The 20,430-nt window shown below is 46.0% G+C and overlaps 1 protein-coding gene across 1 annotated transcript in view; it reads right to left on the reverse strand.

The window, feature by feature from the left end:
* The window catches only part of FBN3 (fibrillin 3), a 144,658-nt gene that overhangs the window by 58,286 nt on the left and 65,942 nt on the right, over window positions 1-20,430 (reverse strand). Inside the window, exons 14-26 of the mRNA XM_066636426.1 lie at window positions 19,862-19,984; window positions 17,590-17,865; window positions 16,153-16,206; window positions 14,217-14,342; window positions 13,548-13,673; window positions 12,308-12,427; window positions 11,829-11,966; window positions 10,088-10,138; window positions 9,504-9,629; window positions 8,600-8,827; window positions 6,517-6,642; window positions 5,060-5,188; window positions 1,866-1,991 (exon numbers count right to left, since the gene is read on the reverse strand). Of these exons, the coding sequence (XP_066492523.1) occupies window positions 1,866-1,991; window positions 5,060-5,188; window positions 6,517-6,642; window positions 8,600-8,827; window positions 9,504-9,629; window positions 10,088-10,138; window positions 11,829-11,966; window positions 12,308-12,427; window positions 13,548-13,673; window positions 14,217-14,342; window positions 16,153-16,206; window positions 17,590-17,865; window positions 19,862-19,984 (1,749 nt within the window). The remainder of the gene's footprint in view (window positions 1-1,865; window positions 1,992-5,059; window positions 5,189-6,516; window positions 6,643-8,599; window positions 8,828-9,503; window positions 9,630-10,087; window positions 10,139-11,828; window positions 11,967-12,307; window positions 12,428-13,547; window positions 13,674-14,216; window positions 14,343-16,152; window positions 16,207-17,589; window positions 17,866-19,861; window positions 19,985-20,430) is intronic.

Below are 20,430 nucleotides of genomic sequence, written 5' to 3' on the forward strand. Positions count from 1 at the left end.
TCTTCAGTTGGGAGGGGTAAGAACTATGAGGGGTTAGTGTCATTAATAAGTACATGTTAGGTCTAAGTTGGCATAATGTTAGGCCTAAGTTGGCATAAGAAGCTTGAACCAAACTAAGACAGGTCTCTGAGAAGTTGCTAGCAGTTCCCAGCTGCAGGAATGTGAGTAAATAAACAAAAGGATTTGTTGTCTTTCCTTTGCTGGCCAGGAAGGACAGATAACAAGAATTACAACCAATTGGAATGTTTAGCACCTTAGTAGACAGAGAGGCACCTTATCAAGGGTGATTGAGTGCAGCTGTGGATCTCCAGTTGGGAGGGGTAAGAACTATGAGGGGTTAGCAACCAGGCCAACTTTGAGAAGGTTCTGTTCCTCAAGGGTTCTGATTGGACAGTCTAATAAGTATGAAGTCACCTCAGTACTATTAGCATAAGAAGTATAATAATGAGTGCCCAGGGGGGTGAGGGGTTCCTTCTTGGACAAAGTTTTGGGTGCAACGTCCTGCACGCTTTGGAGCTCCATTGTCCACCATGGGCACCTGGCCTCACAGGTAGCCCTGGAGCTAAGAGATCTACAAGAGTAACTGACCCAGGTGACAGATAGGGATTAATAGAGATAGCCAGCTAGCTTTATTATTTTATTGCTGATATGTTTCCTAGATGTTTAAGCCTCTAGCATTTGCTGCCTTATCATAGAGTGTGTAACTTTATTTACTTAATAAACTAAAATATCTTTTACCAAGTTATTTCATTGTCTGTTGGGGACAAAGGTTCAGAATCCTGCCTAGCCGTTCAGCAAGCTACCAAGTACTCGTTGAGGTCTAGTAACTTGAGGACTGAGACTTTAATTGAGAAAGAGCTCAGTGCCTGCAAGGGATAGCCTTAAGCCTAGAGGGTCTCAGTGTCCCTGGACTGAGGAACTGGCACATACAGGGTGGTGGCAGTACTACCGGGCAAGGGGCCTTGAGGGTTTTAAGGTTCAAGAAACCGAGGACCCTAAGTCTCCTACCCCCCTTTGTATATGACAGGCCCTAAGTCTCCTCTCAGAATCAGCTAAGTCAGTGACTATAATCACTGCATCTTGTTGCAGACAACTGGAAAATGTACTTATAGCTTCTCAGTGACATAAATTAATAGTTTATTCAGTAATAATTCATCATTTAATTAAGTTCATTTCCAGTTCAATCCTACCTGAGAGTAGAACGGAGGTTTCCCTGCTGTAAATGGCCATAGAGCAGCACAGCGACCATTTTGGAACTTGCAGCCCACTGCCCATAGGAGGACAGGTAAGCCAATGAGGTGAACAGGTGGTGGCAGGAATGGGGCAGGGATGAGGAATAGGGAAGTGTCTGGGTGGGAAAGGGGTGGGTGGGAAGGTGGAACAGGAGACAGTGGGGATACCACTATCCCCATTCCCTCTCCTCTTCCCTCTCCTTCCTCTCTTTGGTTCGGTGTCAGCAAAATGGCCAGCACAGATCCGAGAAGAACCATTTGGAAGTGATGCTTGCCTCAAGGTAAAGGAACAAAAGTTCTCTTATCACGAGGAGAACTCTGTGACTGCCTCACCACAACAGGCTGAAGTGAGCATTCTATTGCAATGACATGAGTTTTATTTAGGCTTGGGTTCTCGGGCCCAGAAGACATTTTAGTTTTGGTCTTACTCCTAAGTTTCACATATGCTTTTGTGTTGAAGTTCTTTCCAGTAGGCATAGAATACTGAGTTCTGGGTTGCAGTCACTGCCCAGAATTGCTCTGACAGTGAATGGGAGGGACCGCTCACATGGCATATTGTGGCGCGTGCAGTACATACCGTGCCGCCCCCCCCGCAGCTACACTACTGTCCTCAAGTCACTTGTTAGTGCTTACCTACACAGGCATTGCCCTCAGAGGTAAGCTCATGTCCCGGCGGGCAAAGGCACTCAAAACTGCCTTCCGTGTTGACACAGACCCCTCCTCGGCATAGCAGTGGGTCTCTCTCACATTCATCAATATCTGAAAGACAAAAAGTGAATGGGTGGTTGACCAACTGGCTGGACCAAGGCCTTACTCTTCTTCTCCCCACCCCATTCTGACCTCCATACACATCTATAGGTACCAAAACAATTTAAGCGCCAACTGCATCCACTGATCAAGAGTTATCTCCATTTTTTAAAATATCTGTCTTTAATTTGCCTCATTTCAAAGGGAGTAATTAAAAAAATATCATTTGCTCCTTTTGTGCATTACAGTGGTTGTTATTCAGGTCTTGGCCTTCTTCTCCAGCTCTCTCGCAATTACATCTCTTATTCGACAGGCAGGCCCTGGAACCTTAGAAGAGCTCCTAGGAGGCCATAGCCAAACAGGTTGAGAATGGTTGCATTAGAGCAACCCTTCCCTCTTCACTGGACTGCTTGAGAAAAAAAAAACTTGTCTTTGGACACTTCCATGACTAGTTACACCCTGTTTAGTCAGCACATTCAAACTTGTAAACAAGGCCACATCCTGGAACCTTCTTCATTTTGAGATAAACAAGACCATTAGTGGTCACGAAAGAAGTCCCTTCAATTTTGGCTTCCTTCACCAACTTCATTGCAAATTCCATCATGTGTTGTACATTAATTGAGACATAGGCTTCATTGAATTGTGCCATAAGTCATTGCACTCGGTCCCTGCACACATAGGCAAGTTCCCCTACGTGCATGTTTCTTGTATCTTAGAGAACATCCAGTAACAGACTGGAGAAGAATATGGACATGCATGTGTTTATTTGTGTTTGCACATTGACTACAGACACGTATGTTGACACCTAAGTCAGAGAACACACTAGCTTGGCATAACTTCTGTGGACTGACATTTTTCTGAGGGAATGTGGGTTCTCCCCTTCCCCCTCATTTTTTGTTTTCTAGTCTGACACTGCCTGGAGAAAAGCGGTTTAAAGTGCATGGAAAAACAGGGATTTTGGGAAAATATATAATGTATTGTGTTTGGGTGGTCTGAATTTCAAACTGTACTAGTCAGTCAGTTTTTGAATCCTAGGTCCAGACTTCCTGTGTCTGCACATATCCCAGCAGTCCTTGCCCACTAAAGGAGTGGGATTTTCCTCCTGAGGGTTTGCCCTTCTGAGGACAGAAAGTGTCTTGATTTGGGCATATGATTCTTCTCTCCAAGTTTCACACAGAAGTATTCCCTCCACATTCTCGAAGTTTTATTCTTTAACCAAGAAAGCAGAGTACCCCTTATCCTGTGTAATGCCCCAGCCACATCTATAGGGCTATTCGGATCTGCACCAGTGAAATAGCTGGCTTAAATGTGAGCAACCCATGTAAGGTTGATTGGGCTGGAAGTGGGGGGGGGGGTGTTAGGATTCGGCCTGCATAGCCATGGCCGAGTCTGCTCACTCCCAGTCCTCCTAGACCACTCCCTTTCTGCATCCGTTCCAACCTCCCACCCACCCCCCGCACCAGCTTGCCTCGGCTGGCACAAACTTACCCTGTCCAGGCATGAATCTGGCATCCAGGAGACCACTGCGTCTGCCCAGCCTGCTCTCGAGGAGGCACAAACATGCTTTATGGCACATTCATGACACTCCTAAGCTGGTGCAGGGGGCCTGCACTGGCACAACAAGCTCTGTAGACTATGCTCTGAGTGGTTTTCAACCTTCCCTTTTTGAACCAGGGAAGGGAGCTGTTGGGTAATTGTGCAAGCTAATAACCAAATCAATTTGGATAGCACAATTCATTGGCATGCAATGGCAGTCAAGTGTGCCTCTGCTCCCACCCCCCCCCCCCCAGCTTGGAGGACCACAATGGGGAACATTTTCCAAAGGAAGGAAAATGTGACCACATGTTCCACATGCACCAATTTTATATGAATTTTTTTGGTTTGGGAAAAACAAGATGCAGGACACCTCAGGGCACGCTCAGTCTGGGGTGCATATGGGGTGGAGAGGATTTACCCTTCTGAAGGCAACCCATCTCCTGGTCTGGTGACTGCTGTGCAGGGACATGTGATGAGGGGAGGCAGGGAGGCAGAGCTTCCTTTGTCCTGTCCTGCTCCAATGAAAATAGCCTCATATACAGGGAGAGACTAGAGCTTGCAGCAATGACAGCTCAGACTTCTCTGCGATTGAGCATGTGCTCCATCCAGTTTTTGAAATCAATCAGAAACTGAATCTTAATTCCTTTCTGAGGTTTGGTGTATCTTTGATGAAGGGTGTTTATTCAATAGGAGACAAGTTCCCCCACCACAAGAGTGTTAAGTGCATTCATAGCCAGTTCATAGGCTCTGGCTATGGGCCTTGGATCTGGCTATGGGCCTTGGACCTCTTGGGCCTTGGATCTGGCTACAGTGAACTGCTTCAGCTGCAGCCTTTTGCCATGATCTGAACCACCAACCTTCCCCCCTTCTCTCCCATTAATCTCCCCAAGGTGGTACTGTATGTTCTAAGCTGGTGAGGGGTAGGATTGGGCCCTGAGTCATGCAGTATGTGGAGCCAGAATAGTTTGAACACCAGCTGCAGACTCATCTAGGAGTAATAGCTGCTGTGAGATTGGATGAAGCAGTACCTTGATTTTTACATAAGCTTGCCCAAGGATGTTTCCTCTGATGTTCCTTCCAGTTCTGACTGGTCATTACCTGAACATCTCATCCCTGGAAATTCTGGCCCCTATCCAGCAGAGGCACAGAGGAGGAAAGCCTTGGGGAGGATAGTTTTGCAGAAAAGTCCTGCTAAAGAGGGATGTCTGAAGGATGAGGGTCCCCAAAAGACACCAGTGTGGAAAGTTGTGAAGTGGAAGCTCAATGAGGCTGAGAAAGTCAGAGTCCTAAATTTCAGTAATGTAGGTTGCATTGCTCACCTGGGTTTTGCAAGTGTACCCCCATTGCCAAACCTAGCCCAGCTAGCTAGAGCAAGGGTTGCCCTACCTTATGCCCGTGTCTGGAAGCCACTCTGAGCAACAAGAACATCCCTATGTCACAAGTGGTTCAAGGCAGTGTGTCAGACCTGTGGCTCTTCAAAATTCGAAACCAGTCAGAAACAAACAAAACTGCACTTGCAATCCTTTCCCCAAGCCTCCACTCACCCATGCAATTCTTCATCATCATGAAGCCACTCTCATATCCTTTGAAGCATTCGCACTCAAAGCTGCCAGGTGTGTTGACGCAGGCGCCGTGGCCACATAGATCTGGTGAGATTCGGCATTCATCGATATCTGGGAGGGGTGGAAGGGATACTCAGCTGGGCAGCAGACAAACTCGGAAGCATATTCCTTCCCACCATGCCACACCTGTCCTTCAGATTATGCCCAGGAAACAGAGGCCTATTCTTCCAGAGGAGGATCCCATGCACACTTTATTCCCTGAATGTAAAAATCTCTTTAATGTAGAAAATGAACACTTCAGGTTCTAGCATAGTCCCCCTCTAACTCCCTTGCTTTCTATGTGGAGGGATTGGGCTTTTTTAGGGAGGAACAATCAGTCATGTGAGCCCCATCAACAATCTGAAGTTGTACAACTCAGCCTGACCACTTCAGTAAGAGACAGGCCAGCCTCTCAAACAACACACTGTTTGGGGGGGGGGGATGTCCTGCTATTTGAAAATCTGACCCTGCATAAGTTAACCACTCAAGCTCAGTCCTTTGACAGGAAATGCCCCACAGACCAATTATAAAATTTGAAATTTCATGTTTATGTTCAGTGCTACCCTAAAAAGGAATCTGAGTTCTGCTGTAGAGCTGAGCAGCGATGGACAGACAATACGATTTATTGGGGGGGGGGGGATTTACAATAGATCAGCAATTCCATGGGACCTGTCTCATCCTCCTAAATTAGCAATAGTAAATAAAATTCTCTGTTGTGATTGTCCTAGTGTTAGTCACTTTTTTATTTTATTCTCAGTGTTTCTCTCCAATATAACTGGAGTACTAATTGGTTCTCTTTGACCAGCACTTTGTGAAGTTCTGCAGGTCAGTTTTAGAGTTTCGTGTTTGAATACCTGAACTATAGAAACTCATAGATGTGTACTTGCGTATATTCAAGTCATCTCAGTACAGTGATCAAAGGATGCAACAGCCAATAGTCTCTGCCCCCCTGAGCCACCATTTTGTATCTGGCTTGGCTCCAACCACTACTTTGCACCTGGCTGTGTCCCATGGGTCACTATTTTGCACCTCAAGTCAGTTGGCCAGTTGATGGACCCTTAAGCCCTCGCAAAAAAAAAAGACAAAGTTGATGCCACAGTCCTGCCCATCCCAGTGCTAAGAGAGCCTCAAAGAAATCTCTGGCTTGACTCCTGCCTTAGCCATGCGGTAGAAGGTGGGGCTGTTCCAAAACCACTGTTGTGGTCAAATTTGCTTGAACTTTGCACTTCCTACACCATTGCACCCCGCTCTCCCCATAAACTGCTGTGAGCATACGAGGCTGTCTTCATAAGCATGATACCCAAAGAGAAAGAAATTGTTATGTGGCCAGACAAGAGTCACCCAACAGGGCATGGTGAGATAGGACTAACTGTGGCCTATAGGAGTTCCTTAGCCCTTACCAGTGCAGTTTCTCTCTTCAGCATCCAGTGCAAATCCACTCCCACAGATGCACCGGAAACTCCCAATGGTGTTGCGACAGGTCCCATGGGAGCAGAGACCACCAAAAACCTTACATTCATTCACGTCTGCAGGAAGAGAGATGAAAGGAAGGTAGATTCAGAAGAACTGCTGCAAGATGCTGGTCATGACTTATGAAGCCTTACATGGCTGGGAACATGAAGAACTATCTGCTACCTTAATTATAGCTACACTGAGGCAAAAAGATCCCCTTCCATATATATTTTGGGAGCTCAATGCAATTGCAATACATATTAACACAGCAAGGGATTATTGAGAAAGTAATTTGAAAGTTCAAAAATCTGATCATGACCTAAAGGATGACTGGCAGGAGAGGCTTCATAACTTGTAAGAGGTATTCAGCTCTTTGGGCGAAGAAGCTTTTCTAGAACATGTTTAGAGAAGCTTTGGCCTCACACAGCCTTTTCTTAAAAACTTTAAGAACAATTGCTTTGTTTGCCAAGATTTTTAATATAATAAACACCTTTTGTGCTTGTGTGTTTTCATTTTATAACCAAGAGCTAAAGATAATTTAGCTGACAATGACATTGTCAATGACAACAATGATTTTAAACATCTAAGGTTTAGGTTTAAATGTCTTTTTTCTTATTTTTGTGAACTGTGATAATTTTGGAAAATGGATGGAAAATACTTTCCTGAATGTTGAATTGGTTCATTAAATGGTTCATTCTTTTCTGCTTTTTTCTGAGTTGAGGGGAAGAGATTGGATCATTTCAGAACTAATTAACGGTGAGTATGGAAAAATGCTCGTACATCTCTAGGTAGAGCACACACCTTGCATGCATAACAATTCCAGGTTCAATCCCTGGCATCTCTAAGTAGGGCAAGAAGGGCACTGTCTAAGATACTGTTAATAATAATAAGAGCAGTCCTGAGCTCACACTGAGTTTGCACTGTCGCAAACATGCCGTAAGTCACGCCTGTGAGACTTACTGCCAGGCCAGCACCCGTGCTAGCCCCGTGCTGGCCGGTCTCACGGACAGCCCATTGTGAGGCTGCTTCCCTTACCCGGAAGAAGGGGATGAAAGTCCCCCTCTCTGGAGGCGCTGCCCACGGCAGGCTGAGATGTGCAGGATGTGGCGGCAGCCGTTCTTGGCGCCGCTGCACCCACGCACCCCGGGCAGCTCAGGATTGGACTGTAAGGCTGCAATCCTATCCACACTTACCTGGGAGTAAGCTCCACTGATTATAATGGGGCTGACCTCTGAGTAGTCATGCATAGGATTGGGCCCTAAAACCCTGGAGACCCAATGCCTGGCAGTGTAGACCAGTGGTTCCCAACTTCTAGGAGCCCGTGGACCACTGCGACGAAAATTGGAATTGGTATGGACCACATGCTACCTGGGCCTCTAAGAGGACTTTTATCAGGGGGCACAATGTTTCTTTTGGGCCCTTTCCCAAAGGAGGAGGGGAGGAACAGAGTGGGGGACGGTGGCAACAGGTGAAAGAATGGGGCGGGGAGGGGGTGAAATAAAAATTATCACCTCTCATGGGTGCTGCATGCAACCCCCACCCCTTTGCACAAAAAAAAAAAATTAAACTTGTAAAAATTAGAGATTTATTAAATGTATTATTTATAGTGAAGATTTGTGGGTTGCTGCTTTTGTTGCAGCTGAGGGCATTCTCCGCCCTCTCTGGTGGTCAGTGTGGGAGCACACTGGAAGTGATCAAAGGCAATCTTGTTTTTCCTGAGACTTCACAAACCACTTCTCAGGGTCTTGCGGACCGCCTGTGTTCCCCACATGACAGGTTGGGAACCATTGTTGTGGACAATACTTAGCTACATGACTAACTCAGTATTTATTTTAATTTTGTAGGAAATGTATATCCTGCTTTTTCATGAAAAAGATAATGCCCAATGCTCTCATGGGATTTGCAACTATGGGACAGAAGGTGGAATGCCTTGGAACCACCAGTTCAGGGGATGCTGGGAAGCAAGTGATTGCTTTCCCATGCACCCTGGGTGTGGTGGAGGCCTTAATTCCTCTACTCACCTCTACTCACCTTTATAAAAAGGTCTGCCGGATAAGACATCTCCCCTGTTGGCAAAGCCAGGTCCCCTGGGGCAGATAGCTTTGTACTCAGCAGAGCTGGGCTTGGGGCATTCCTCACAATCGCTGCCCCAGGCAGAGCCAACAGAGCAGCAGCAAAGGTCGATGCGGTATTTTCCTGGGAGGGGCACTGTGCATTCATCTTCAGCCCACTTCATATAGCACTGCTCCAACCGCACATCTGAGGAGAAAAAGGCGGTGCAACACAACAGAGTAAATTCCCCGCAGGCATGATTCTCGCATTTAGGCGGAACGTGGGGAGAGGCGGAACAGGAACATGCCAGCTAGCCATGCTGATGGGTTTTGTAGCAAGGCCCTGGTTCTCCCCATGTTCAGCACCAGCAGTGTAGCCATAGGGAGGGTGGCGCAGTAAGCACAGCAGGTACCACAACGCAACGTGTAAGCGGCTCGTCCCAGACACCGTCGGAGCCATTTGGGGCAATGACAGCAAAGTGCAGGCGCTTGAGTGCCTGTGCATTGCTGTCACTGCTCCGAATGGCTTCAGTGGTGACTAGGAGGGGCCACAATGGTGACTAGTAGGCATGAACTGACTCAGTATAGAATTTCTTCTTATATTCTTGAACTTGGACCAGCCAAGATTCTCGAATGAGAGGAGAGTTGGAACGTGTGTGTGCTTGGCTAGCCAGAGTGTCGGCACAGGAGACATGGCTAGCCGTCTTGCTCCCCACACATGTTCAGACTTGAACTCTTGAAGCGGATTTTAGATAGCAATCAATTTGTGGTATACCTTACGTTATGTGCCATGCATAGTTTGTTCGTATGCATTTGATTTTTCTTTCTCTATAGTTTTTAAAAATCCTTTATGAATACAAAGTTGCACCACTCTCTGTTCTCACCCACACATGTCCTGCCTGAGCCATCCAGCGTCAACCCCTCGGGACACTCGCAGCGAAAAGAGCCTGCTGTGTTCATGCACCGGCCATTGGGGCAGACTCCTGGAAAAACCTCACACTCGTTCACATCTGGAAGGTAAGAAAGAAATATCAAAATGAAAGGGAGCACTCAGGGGTGGTGTCAGAGGTTGATTAAGTTGGCAGTGCTCACACAGAGTGTCAGGCGTTGACACCGCGTGTGACATTGAGCATATTAGTGGGCCTATATAGCCAGGTTGACCCCTGAATCCTCAGTATTAATGACACTTACATCACCCCATAAATCATCAGGAGGTAGTTGGGGACGCCATGGGGGACCAGTGCAGGGCTTTGCCCCAAGATCCTCAGCAACCTGATGCCAGAATTGGTGTAAGAGCAACCAAGCCTGAGCATCCTCTTAGGCTAAGTAGGGGAAATGAGAAATAACAACCAGAAAAAGAGAAGCTCCAATTTTTTCCCCAGAGGCTAGAGAGAGACAGGAGAGGGGGGCGTCCTTCATCAGTTTTCTGAGCTACAGGAAGCGAGTTCCAACTATGTATTCACAGTACCTTCACAAGAAACACCTTTCATCCGTGCATAGCCTCTTGGGCAGGCAGTGTCTGTAAAGAAAAAGACATCTTGTAGTGGTCTCAAAGTTCCTGCTTAGATGTTCCTGCCCAAGAATTTAAGCTGATAGTGTCTGTGTGTGTGTGTGTGTGTGTGTGTGTATGTACGCATGTGAACACACAAGGATATATAAGAAAAATATTTTTTATTTCCACTTTCCATTTTTTTGTTGCATTAATTCTTTGTTGTGTTCATTTGTTTTGTTCATCTCAATCTTATTCTAGTTCATTTTCATTTTGCCATCTATTTTCATCCTTTTTTTAATAAATAAAAGAATATGCGTATCTTATTTGTAACTAGGAGCTCCAGGCCAGAGGTCACCACGTAGCCACCTCCTTAAAGGAAAAAAGTCATTTAACAATAGCCTTGTTAATGTGAGAGAGGGTAGCCGGCTGACAATCCATCAATCATGCTCTCTCCAGGCACTTAGAACTGCTTCATTCCAAGGCAAGTGACCCCTCCCTTCCCCCTGAGCACATGAAAGAATAATCACTTTGCATTCTTTCCCAGCATTGCGCTCTAGGTGAAGGGAGGGGTCTCTGGCTCAGAGTGAAGCCTTTCTAAGCACCCAGAAAGGAACTGATTGATGGATTGTCTGCCAAATGACTCTGTCTTGCATCACAAGGTCAGCAAGGCTGTTTTTAAATCACTTAGCAAAGGGACATTGTTTTTTAAATGAATTTGCTTTAATGCGATTTTTGCCAACCACATGAGTTCTGGGAATAGAACCCTGGGGAATAATGAGACTCAACCTGTACTTATAGGTGAGACAAACTGTTTTATATTATTTTATCCCTATCATTTGGACAAAAGGGCACCTTTTAAAGTGGTGCCCTCCTCTGTTTGGCAGGGGAAGAGCCACTGTCCCTCTTCACCCCAGCCTGGTGTCCATTCCAATGACTGTTGCTGATGTCTCTTTTGTATCTTTTTTAGATTATAAGCCGTTTGATGACAGGGAACATTTCTTGATTGACAGCCCAATCCTATGCATGTCTACTCAGAAGTAAGTCCCATTTGAGTCAATGGGGCTTACTCCCAGGAAAGTGTGGGTAGGATTGGGCTGTTATTTGCTAAGCAAACTGCTTTGTGAACTACAGGTGTGCACCACTTAGCGACTGGGATACGTTCTCCAATTCCAGTTGTTATGCGATTAGGTCATTAAGTGAACATTCAGTCCAACCTATTGCCTTTGTTGAGTAAACAGACACTCCCTGCCAGACCCTAGCTGACTGCAGAGGCTACTGGAGATAGATTGCCTCTTCTTTGCATTAAGAGTCTCTCTGTTGTGTAAACAGACTCTCTGTTGCAGGCTATGAGAGACGCAATTCCCTCATTAAGAGTATCTCTATTGAGCTTTGACCACCGGCATATATGTGGTCCATCATTTAGTGAATAGTTGTTAAGTGGTGCACGCCTGTACTTTTTGGGGAAAGACGGCATACAAATATTCTGAAAAAAATGAAAATGAAAATAATAATTTTATTTTATCTTTTTAAATGAAAACAAAATGCAATGAACGATGTCTCCAAAAAGTCAACTTCCATGCACTATTCAGCAATCCATTTGTTCCATGGTCTGTTTGTTCATTTGTTATTGTTTTCATTAGTTCCGAGAGTCAATGCACATGTCTAGAGTTGGGCTGAAGTCTGCCAAAATGTCTGACTTTGGCCCCACCATCCTTACCAATTTCACAGCGCTCGCACGGACTCCCCCACGCAGCACCAAGTGTAGCACAGCATTCTGACTTCAGTGTAGCCCCATTGATGTTCACCTCACATCGCCCTTCCTGGATGTTCAGCCAACAGGTCCCTTTCATGATGTCTAGGGAGGGAAAACCCAAAGGACAGATAAGACGGACTTCTGCACCATTGAAACTGTCACCCCCCTGCTTGAGGAGGCAAAAGCCCTCAGCCTCAACACACTCCATGATGCATATACACTTGACTGACCACAAATAAAGTCTTAAAGTTTTGAGACCAGGGCATGCATGTAAGAAAAGTTATATTCTAAAAAATTAACTGCAATCCTTAAGGCAGTATATATTAATTCTTAACTGTAAGCTTAAGGCAGCATATGTTTTGTCCTGGTTACAGTAAGTGGCAGAGACCCAGGACTTCCACCCCACCCCACCCCAGTTAAAAGAGTGGCAAAGGAGTCTTTACCAACACAAATGGTGCCACTGGAGTCCAGTTTGCTCCCCGGGGAACATTCACAGGCAAAGGAGCCAGCGTTATTCCTACAAACACCGTTCACACAAGGGTTGGAAGTGCATTCGTTGATATCTAGGAGGGAAAGGAAAGGGAGTTTAATTTAGCAACTATATCAGGATCAGGGAGGGATATGCACCACATCCACACACAGAGTTCCAGAATCTTCACTAAATTCTTCACTAATTTCTGCAGTCTCATACTATATCAATTGATATTGTATTGCATTCACAACAATGAAGCCTCCCACACAGCAGGGTGATGGTTGTGCACACCCATTTTATCCACTCAGGGAAAAATGCTGACAGGGATAGGAAGGTGGCCCACTGGGCTGGATCCACACAGGCCCTAGAGGGGGAAGCAGCTTTATGGGCAAGGATGAGAAAAGTGAAAACGTCTCAGGAAAAAGAGAAAAAGAAAATATCTCTTTACCCAGCGTGTAATTAGTCTGTGGAACTCCTTGCCACAGGAAGTAGTGATGGCAACTTGCCTAGATGCCTTTAAGAGGGAATTGGACAAATTTCTGGAGGAAAAGTTCATCAGGGATTACAAGTCATGGTAGGTATGTGCAAGGTAGAGGTAGACTGCCTCTAATTGCCTGATGCAGAGGAGGGCACCAGGACGCAGGTTGTGTCTGTTGTCTAGTGTGTTCCCTGAAGCATTTGGTGGGCTACTGTGAGATATAGGAAGCTGGACTAGATGGGCCTTTGGCCTGATCTATAGGCTCTCCTAGTTTCTAGTCCTGGTTTCTAAGAAGGGGCTCTTCTTACTTTCTTATGTAGAAACAAAGGGAAGGAGGGACTGAAGGAAAAGTGCAGATGATGGAGAGGAAGACAGGATATGCATCTTTTAAGTAAATATAGTAAATAATTTTTTGGAAAATATTTTGGGAAAAAAATTTTTTGGGAAAAAGTTTAAAGGGGCAGCCTATATAGGTACCTACTCCTATATCCATCCCTAAATACTAGCCAGATGCCAGTAATTTCCATTCCCACTCTATTAAGTTCCACGTCCAATTAGGAAGTTCCACGTCCTAATCGTAGCAGCCATCATTGCCTAGCTCCCAGGTTCCACCACCTGAGTTTCAGGGGACAAGGGGTCTGACATACAGACGAGTGGAGAACTACCTACAGAAAGTGTAGAACAAGAAGAAAATTCAACCAAGCCAGTCCAGCACAGCTGATAGATCTCTCACCTTCACAGGTGTCTGTTTCAGTCCGGAAGACAAAGCCCTTGGGGCAGCTGCAGCTGTAGCTTCCAGGGGTGTTGCGGCACAAGCCATTGTCACACAGGAGGCGATTGACAGCACATTCATCCACATCTAGAGGGAGAGAGGTGGGAAAGTGAGCTGAAAGCAGGTTCGTGTGCATTCATAATATCACCTCCCCTTTGAGTCCAAAGCAACAAGGCATTTCCCAAATACTCTCAAGACTGTAGCCATGAGGACTAGAAACATGTTTTTAAAACAGATAAGCCTCAGGAAAATTGATTCTTTGGGTTTGAATCAGTTTCATCATAAATGTGCTATGGAATTTAATGTCCAGAGTTATTCCTGTTTTTTGTTTTGTTTTTAAACGGTTGGCTTTTATGGTGTTGATTTGTGTAAAGAAGGGGTGCCATCTCATCCTTTGCCTCAGGTAGCAGAATGTCATGGACTGGCCCTGCTCCACTCTTCAGTGGGAGATCTTGCCAGTCACTACTTTCTTCCTCGGTGGCATGTGACTTAGCTCATTTGCTTGAAGTATCTGCCTGGGACCATTTGTTCTGCTCTGCTGCCCAACTCAATCCATCCTGGGTTAATGGACAAATGTCACAGTCAGATGGAAGGCTTAGATGTCCTCGTTGTATGTTTCTATGAACTTACCCACACAATTCTTGCCAGTGGGGTCTGACTCGTAACCCAAATTACAGATGCAGCGGTAACTTCCTCGAAGGTTCTCACACATCCCATTGGGGCAGATGTCGGGATTCAAAGCACATTCATTGATATCTGCGTACAAAAAATGGATTTTGGACAATCGGATCTTTTGGCAGCAATCTGCCCCAGACACAGTTTCACCTCCTTTCCATTTCAAGCAACCAGACAAAACAAGTTTGTCCCTGGGACCTAGCAAGGATGGAGCAATTTAAGTTGATGAACAGGAGAAAAAGAAAAAAGAACTGTACATTTGCTGTGCATTACAGCTACATATTAAATTTAACTATCCTGGAGTAATAAATTGCTCTGAAAGAAGCCAAAGACAGAGCTGGAAGGGACAGGGGGGTGGGAGGGAACTGAGCCAGTTCTTCTTGCATTAATTGCTAGAAAAAGAGACACAAAGACAGAGAATATCAAGAAGAGGTTTAAACTCATGAGTTCAGAGCCTGTGGAATTCAAGGACTGAGGTGTTTTCCCCTATCCATGCTGTTGTGGCTGACTACTGCTTAAGTAGCATGCTTGGGAAAAAAAGTAAATTGACTGACTCCTCAAATGAAAAAGGAAAAAGGTCTGACATGCATTATGTAGCGGACTAACACCCCAATCCCAGGCAACTGCTGTATCCAGCTGCGCTGCCGAGGCTGCCGGAGATCTTGGGAGAAGGGGACTTTTGTCTCCACAGTTGGGCTTCTCTGCACCAGTGCAGACAAGAGAAAGTCTGCATCAGGCTTTTCAGCCTGACATGGAGGGTAGGATCCAGTGGAGCAGGACTCAATTGGTCCCATAACCCTCTTGGGCCAGTTCCTCCCTCATCCTGTCCTCCCCCAGCCTGAAAACCCACACAGCAACCTGGTGGTGCGACTTACCTTTGGACACTCCCACCGCATCTGGTGCTGGGTCCAGTGCTGACTGGCGTGGGTTCACCATCTCACAGGGTGATGTAAACATGTTTTATGGCATGTTTATGACACCTGGCGCCAACACTGGAGCTCAGTGCCAGTGCTGGAGGACCACTGGATTGGGCCCTAAAGCCTCCAAACCTTGACCACTGAGCAAATCCTCTAACTTCTAATGTGTCACCAAACATTTCCTAAACATTGTCCCAAGTTACTCCTCAAGGCCATAGCTTGCTTTTTTGTAAAAATGAAAAAAGGGGACTGAAATTCTCAGGATTCTGTGGGGAAAGGAGCTGCCATTCCCCCCCTCCCGAAACCTCTATTAGAACAACATGACCACCATCCTTACTACTGCAGTAGTGTTCACAGAGGGGGAGCACAGCGCTATGTTTTGCAGGCACCTCAAGGCATCATGGAAGTGGCCCTTCCCCCTCGCCTTTGGAGCTATTCCGGGCAGCGATGCTTCTGGTTTGCCCTTGTCCCCTGGAACAGCTCTGATGGTGCGGGGGAGGGACTGCTTCTATGGCACATTGAGGTGCTTGCAAAACGTAGCACTGAGCTCCCCCTCTGAGAAAGCTACAATATTACTGTCCTCAATGCTTTGGGGAGGGGGATGGCAGTCACTGGAGGAGCATTACCACTGCGGTGAGTTCACCCAATCAAATTGCTCTACCCTGAACATTGGTAAAATAGATTCCCTTGTTCCCACTTTGTGACCTGTTCGGTGGAGTGCAAAATTGGGGGAGAGCATTTGGTTCAGCACTAAAACAAAATACATATAGATGCAATCTGTGAACCCCCAGGACATAGCAAGCAAGCTGCAGTAGGAGGGAACTTCAAGGTATCCTGCCCAGTGATGACATCATCACCAGGTAGCGAAGCTTAATGTGAACAGGCTCATAAGAGCAGCTTATAAGGTAGGAAGAGAGAAGAGCAGCTTATAAGGTAAGTATCTGACAAGAGAGATTTGTTTCCACAGAACTTACCCCTCCCATCAGCTGTGATGCCAATCCCACTGCTGCACAGAGCTTGAAATTCAGCTGAAAGAGAGCAAACAAGCATAACTCGGTGATCAGAACACTGAGCATTCACTCATTGAGTGATGAGAGTACAGCAGCAAGGCATTTTGGGACTTGAGGGTGCGCACCCCACACCTTTACCTAGCTATTGGGTGAGGTTTGGCAGCAGCTGAACAGCTTATGAGTGCTATACCGTGGGCCCTCCTTATCCTAGGGCTCAGCATCTGCATATTTGAGTATCTGTGGATGCTGAGCTTGTGGCTGGAGGGACTCAGTAGGCATCCTGGACATGACTGGTTTGCTGGCACCCCCCTCCCCATGGACTTGGTTCCCTGCTGAATTTGGTATCCATTGGGGGGGGGGGCAGTTTCCTGGAACTGATCCACACAGTTACAGAGGGCCACTGCCAAGCTATCTGTGCTGTTTTCTGCTGGACTAGCAGCAAGCAAGAGGAGGGGGAGGAAGGGGAAGAGGGGACAATGAGAGGATGAGGCAAGGTGAGGAGGAGAGGTTTCAGAGCAGGGTCAAGCCACAGTGGTGTTGTTGAAGCTGTCACCAAAGCAGAGGTGAGAGGGAGGAGTGACTGTTGACTCTACATCTGCTGCCTGAGGTGATTCATTTCATTTTGTTGCATGACAGGCTGGGCCCTGGGTGTGAAAATTACAGATTTAACACCATAGGCAGAACATCCATATTCTTTTGCCAAGCACAAGGTTCTGTGTGGGAGTCAGTTGACACACTGAGCTTTCTGTTAACAATGAAGGCATTGAAATCCAGTGTGAACCAGGCCTATGGGTCTGTTTCACCAGAAGATAACTGAAGCAGCTTGGGTATACCTGAAACAGGTGAGCCTCTCACAGTTTGATTTGGAATTAGCTTAGGGTTGATGAGTTCTCTTGATGGGAGTTCAGAAAAAAGCTTACCTGATTTTCAAAATATTCGTAAGGATGTCATGTGTGCACTGATGGCAATGCACATTATCCTGGGAATTGAGTTTGATTTGGTACCACACACCACATTTTACATGCCCATGCAGCAACTGCATTGTTTCATAAACTGCATGCCAATTTCACAAGGAATCATTCCAAGTTTTATTGAGAGGAAGTGGTTAATGATAAAGAAAATTTGCTCAGGTGCCTACAAAGCAGCCTGAACAATAACTGCCTAGGCAGAATCTTTTTTTTTTTTTTTTAACAGTTTGAGCTGGAACGATGCTGGATACATTATACAGTCAAATATTACAAAATCATATTCTGAACTAGGTGATGACAAACAGTCTTCTAGTGGTCCAGACACAGGCAAAAGTGCAGAGTGACTCTCTTTAGTACATCACCAAAGAACGAAAATCAGCCCAAAGACTCACCAGGAAGACTTTTGTCTAGTATGAACCAGCACTCCACTCACCAGAATTCTTGGCAGGGCAAGGTTGGCATGGCTCTCCAAATCCATGATCTGGGTTGGCACAGCAGCATTCAGATTTGGTGACGGCTCCAGGGAAGGGTCGGGCACAGGTGCCCTTCTTTATGCCACCATAACAGGTACTGCGCATGTGTGTATCCACACAGACCCGTCCATCCACACCGATAGCCAGCCCCCCCAGACACTCGCAGCGAAATGAGCCTTCTGTGTTGATGCACCAGCCGTTCATGCAGATCCCAGGAGTTTCACATTCATCGATGTCTGTAAGTGGAAAGCGTGCAGTGAACACCGAGAGGAGCAGTGGCCTCACTAGGATTCGTGTCACCGGGTACGGGAGGCCTGCGCATCACCCCATGCAGTGGGCGGGGCAACCCCCCAGGTGGTGGGCATGGTGACGTACCATCACCCTGCCCCCATTGGCTTTTTGGCTGTACCTTTTGTTAGAACACAGATATTTCAATGTGGTTTGTTTCATTGCATTCTGCATGAAATTACGCATTGATTGATATATAACATGATGGTTTTATTCCTCCAAACTCTGATTTTAGTGATTTTGAAAACTTGTAGAGTCACACACACACCCCGTGTCAACTTATTGCAGTAGTTCTCAAACTTCTAGCACTGGGACCCACTTTTTAGAATGACAATCTGTCCAGGACCCATTAGAAGTGATGTCATGGCCAGAAGTGACATCATCAAGCGAATTAAAATAAATAATTATAAATAATTAAATTAAAATAAAATAATTAAATAAGGGGGAGCCAGTCCTGTTCCACCTAGGGAATCTACTCTAAAGTAAGTCCTATTGTGGTCAATGTGGCTTACTCTCAGGAAAGTGTGGGTAGGATTGCAGCCTGTGAGCCCAATCCTATGCATGTCTACTCTGAAGTAAGTCCCATAGTGGTCAATGGAACTTACTTTGTAGCTTCACAAGTGCAAAATAGAAAACTTCCCCTTAGCAGCTGAAGCCTCTTTTTTGTCCTTTTTAGTGGGGGGGGGGGGGGAGGCTGCCTTCTGGAGCATTCTCCAGCTCCATCGGATCAGGACCATTCTGGAGTCCTCACATTCCCCTTTGCCTGGCCTGATCAGCAGCCAACACATGCCTGCCTACTCATGAGTGAGGCTACTTGCTTTCCTTGGGCTCAATAGACTGCAGCTGGGAGGGAGGGAGGGACCTCCTTCTCCCTTTTGTGTTTCTGGGGACTGCATTCATTGGATCAGGACCATTCTGATGTCATTGGATTCCTCTCAGCGTGCCCTTTCCGATGGACTACGGCAAGTGCGCCTACTCACTTAAGTCAGTTAAGTCAGATAGAGGTTAAAAGAGAAGATGTTTCAGACCTCATTGATAAATTGTCTGGTGTGCTCCCTGGGGCATTTGGTGGGCCGCTGTGAGATACGGGAAGCTGGACTAGATGGGCCTATGGCCTGATCCAGTGGGGCTGTTCTTATGTTCTTACTCGCAAGTAAATGCGCGCTACGGCTCACTTTTACTTTCCATAGGGCTCCATGCATTTTTTCCTTCCAGTTATTTGGCCATATCTTTTGAAAGAAAGGAGCGATTTCAATTCCGTTTTTTGCACTGCACCCTTGCTGGCCATTCCGCATCCAAAGGTGTATGGCATGATGTGGTAGCTCCTAACCCCGCGATGTTAGCGCATCCTCCCCAGGGCGTGTCACACACACCCCCGTGCGTCCCCTGGTGCAGCCCGCACCCCCCACACCTCCCTAGTGATGCCAGTGGAGAGGAGCCCCATAAACCCAACACAAATGTTCTTTTACCCAACTAAATAGCTGGTGCAGATTCAAGGAGTCCCAAGTAGGCTGGGGCTTTACCTGGCGTAAGATGATAAATATCCCCTTACCCTGAATAGACCTCCAGCCTCCTTCTAACATGTGCTGGAAACAGTGCAGGCTGTGTGGCCTGGCTGCACCAGCGCTGGTTAGGACTGGGCTGTAAGATGTTTTCACTCCGTGATAGAGCTGGCAGTCATATCAAACTAATTCTTAAGTGGCGTTGATATTCAAAAAAGTGCTAAGCATAAACTTGTCAAAAGCAATAATTTATATCCCATATTGCTTTAAAAACTAACAACCCTAATTCAACAGTATCAATAATTATAAATGTAGTTTAAAAATCAGTTTATGAGTTCAGAGTTCTTTAAATGCCAAAATGAGTGCAAAGAATTTGCTTGACACTCCCCCACCCCAAAATGTGCTGTTGCTTTAAAGGGGAGGCTTCGTGCACCACACGCACCAACACAGTAGCGCCCGTTGGGGGCTAGCACAAAGCCCAGTTTGCAAATGCATTTGAAACTCCCATCCTCATTGATACACATTCCATTCAGACACATGTTTGTTGTGGCACATTCATCGTGATCTGTGGAAAAGATGACAAGAAATTGGTCACAGCACCTTCCCATATTCCCTCATACCCACTAACCCCAGCATTGTCAATATATTGTCAATATACTGAGACTTTAAACAAGGAGCTTAGTACAAAATACTAGTATGATTCAATGCATCCCACTATTTAAGAAGCATCTCTAGACACACTTATTTTTCCAGGCGTTCCCAAATTTGCTGATATGTTAACTGAGGGTTTCTCAACTGCCAGTGTGTTTCCTTATCCTTTCTTTCTTTATCCATATATTTCTGTATATTAGACTATAAGCTTGCAGGCAGGGGATCGTCACTGCCAGTCTCATGTTTGTACAACGCCTTGGGTTTCTTTAGGCACTTATTTTAGGCATATTATTGTTGTTTTTATTAACAATAATAGCAACAATATAACAACAACAACAACAACAAATGAATCAATGCTGT

This window comes from Tiliqua scincoides, chromosome 8 (assembly GCF_035046505.1).
Source record: "Tiliqua scincoides isolate rTilSci1 chromosome 8, rTilSci1.hap2, whole genome shotgun sequence".
In the NCBI taxonomy this organism is placed as follows: domain Eukaryota; kingdom Metazoa; phylum Chordata; class Lepidosauria; order Squamata; family Scincidae; genus Tiliqua; species Tiliqua scincoides.